At 42.2% G+C, this 1,700-nt stretch overlaps 1 protein-coding gene across 1 annotated transcript in view; it reads right to left on the bottom strand.

Moving 5' to 3' along the window:
- The window catches only part of LOC116687408 (calcium-dependent secretion activator 1), a 185,407-nt gene that overhangs the window by 101,497 nt on the left and 82,210 nt on the right, over window positions 1–1,700 (bottom strand). Inside the window, exon 18 of the mRNA XM_032512766.1 lies at window positions 1,378–1,534. Coding sequence (XP_032368657.1) covers window positions 1,378–1,534 — 157 coding nt within the window. The remainder of the gene's footprint in view (window positions 1–1,377; window positions 1,535–1,700) is intronic.

Genomic DNA, 1,700 nt, shown 5'->3' with positions numbered 1-1,700 from the left:
AGAGACATCATGGCTTTCAAACGAGCAACGTGGAAGTTGGTCAAGGCCACACCCCCAGCCTCCACCTTGTCCACCAACCCCCTTTTCTCCTCCTAAAAAACTACAGACTCAGAAATGGCACATACTAAGGAAAGCTAATTGTGGGACTGGCTCTAGTGGGGCGGGAATTCTGACCAGGCTGATTTTGGGAAAGAGACTTTAGATACAGTATTAGGGACCACTAAGGTCTATATAAAAAAGACTTCAGATACAGTATTAGGACCACTAAGGTCTATATAAAAGACTTCGATACAGTATTAGGGGCCCACTAAGGTCTATATAAAGAGACTTCAGATACGTATTAGGGACCATTAAGGTCTATATAAAAGAGACTTCAGATACAGTTTAGGGACCACTAAGGTCTATTAATGAGACTTCAGATCAGTATTAGGGACCACTAGGTCTTAATAAGAGACTTCAGATCAGTATTAGGGGACCAATTAGGTCTATTTAAATGAGACTTCAGATACGTATTAGGGGACCACTAAGGTCTATATAAAAGACTTCAGATGCAGTATTAGGGGACCACTAAGGTCTATATAAAAGCATCCAAAGAGCACCATGTCAAGGGACCTTGTCCTCCTCACAGACCCCTGCTACATTGATATTACTACACTCACTGCTGCTGCTGGCTACGCTTTGCCTCCACCACCCCAGCCTCCACCTTTCTAGATCAGAGTCCTAACATGACTCAAAGTATAAAATGGCTTCAATGTCTTTTTTTTGGCTCACTCTTGGATACAGGGGGGTTTCATGGTACGCCGTCTCAGCTTAGCATGCTGCTTGGCTGGTCCGGGGAGCATAATAAAGAGCGGAACCATCAGCGTCAAGCATAACTAATATAACATAATAATATACATAATACATAATAATTTCCATTTGTTTCAATAAATGGTTCAATTTATGATGGCCGTGTTTCTGACTGCATTATTAATTTAAAGTAACCTGGGCAAGTGAATATTGTGACTTTCCATTCCATTTTACCCCTAATCAGCCTCCATCCCCAGTGTGTGATGATCACTGATCAACCCTCTACAAGACCTAGTATACCAACTGAGAGGGAACTTAAAGTATTATGCTCAATTTCTGGTTCATAATTGTATTTTAAGGTTGTACCAGAATAAGTTTACATGGCTTAATTTTCAAAAAATACCATTTTTTGTTGTACTGCACATTGCTGCAGATCCTGTTTTAACCCTGTGTGTTTAGGTCTGTTTTAGCTACAGAGTGAGAAATCCCACTTGTTTTTAACTCCAGAGTGAAACATTTGAAGCACCAGAGACAAAAAATAAAACCCAAATCCCAGAAAAAGTTTTCTGTTAATAACTTCTCACTCACAGTCCATTCTTAGGAAGTCGTTGAGCAGTTGGAAGAGGGGGAAACTGTCCCAGCTGTCGGGTGGCTGAACCTCGAGAGCGGCGTCCATGTCAGCCGAGTAGAGACACAGGAAGGTCTCGGCATGCTCCACCATCAGGTCTGACCACCATGCAAAGGCCTTTGGGTGGAGAGAAGGAAAAACAGAGAGGGAAGGGAGGCAGAACGCAGGGAGTGCGAGAAAATCAACAGGTTGAGAGGGAAAGATAGGAGATCAATTTGACAGAGAGAAGTGCTCCCTATGGGCACGTCTTTAGGTATTTACAGTTAACAATTTGAATCTCATT

The sequence above is a fragment of the Etheostoma spectabile genome, chromosome 4 (genome assembly GCF_008692095.1).
Source record: "Etheostoma spectabile isolate EspeVRDwgs_2016 chromosome 4, UIUC_Espe_1.0, whole genome shotgun sequence".
Lineage (NCBI taxonomy): Eukaryota > Metazoa > Chordata > Actinopteri > Perciformes > Percidae > Etheostoma > Etheostoma spectabile.
The sequence above is the reverse complement of the archived record's forward strand: the minus strand, read 5'-3'. Positions and strand labels throughout refer to the sequence as shown.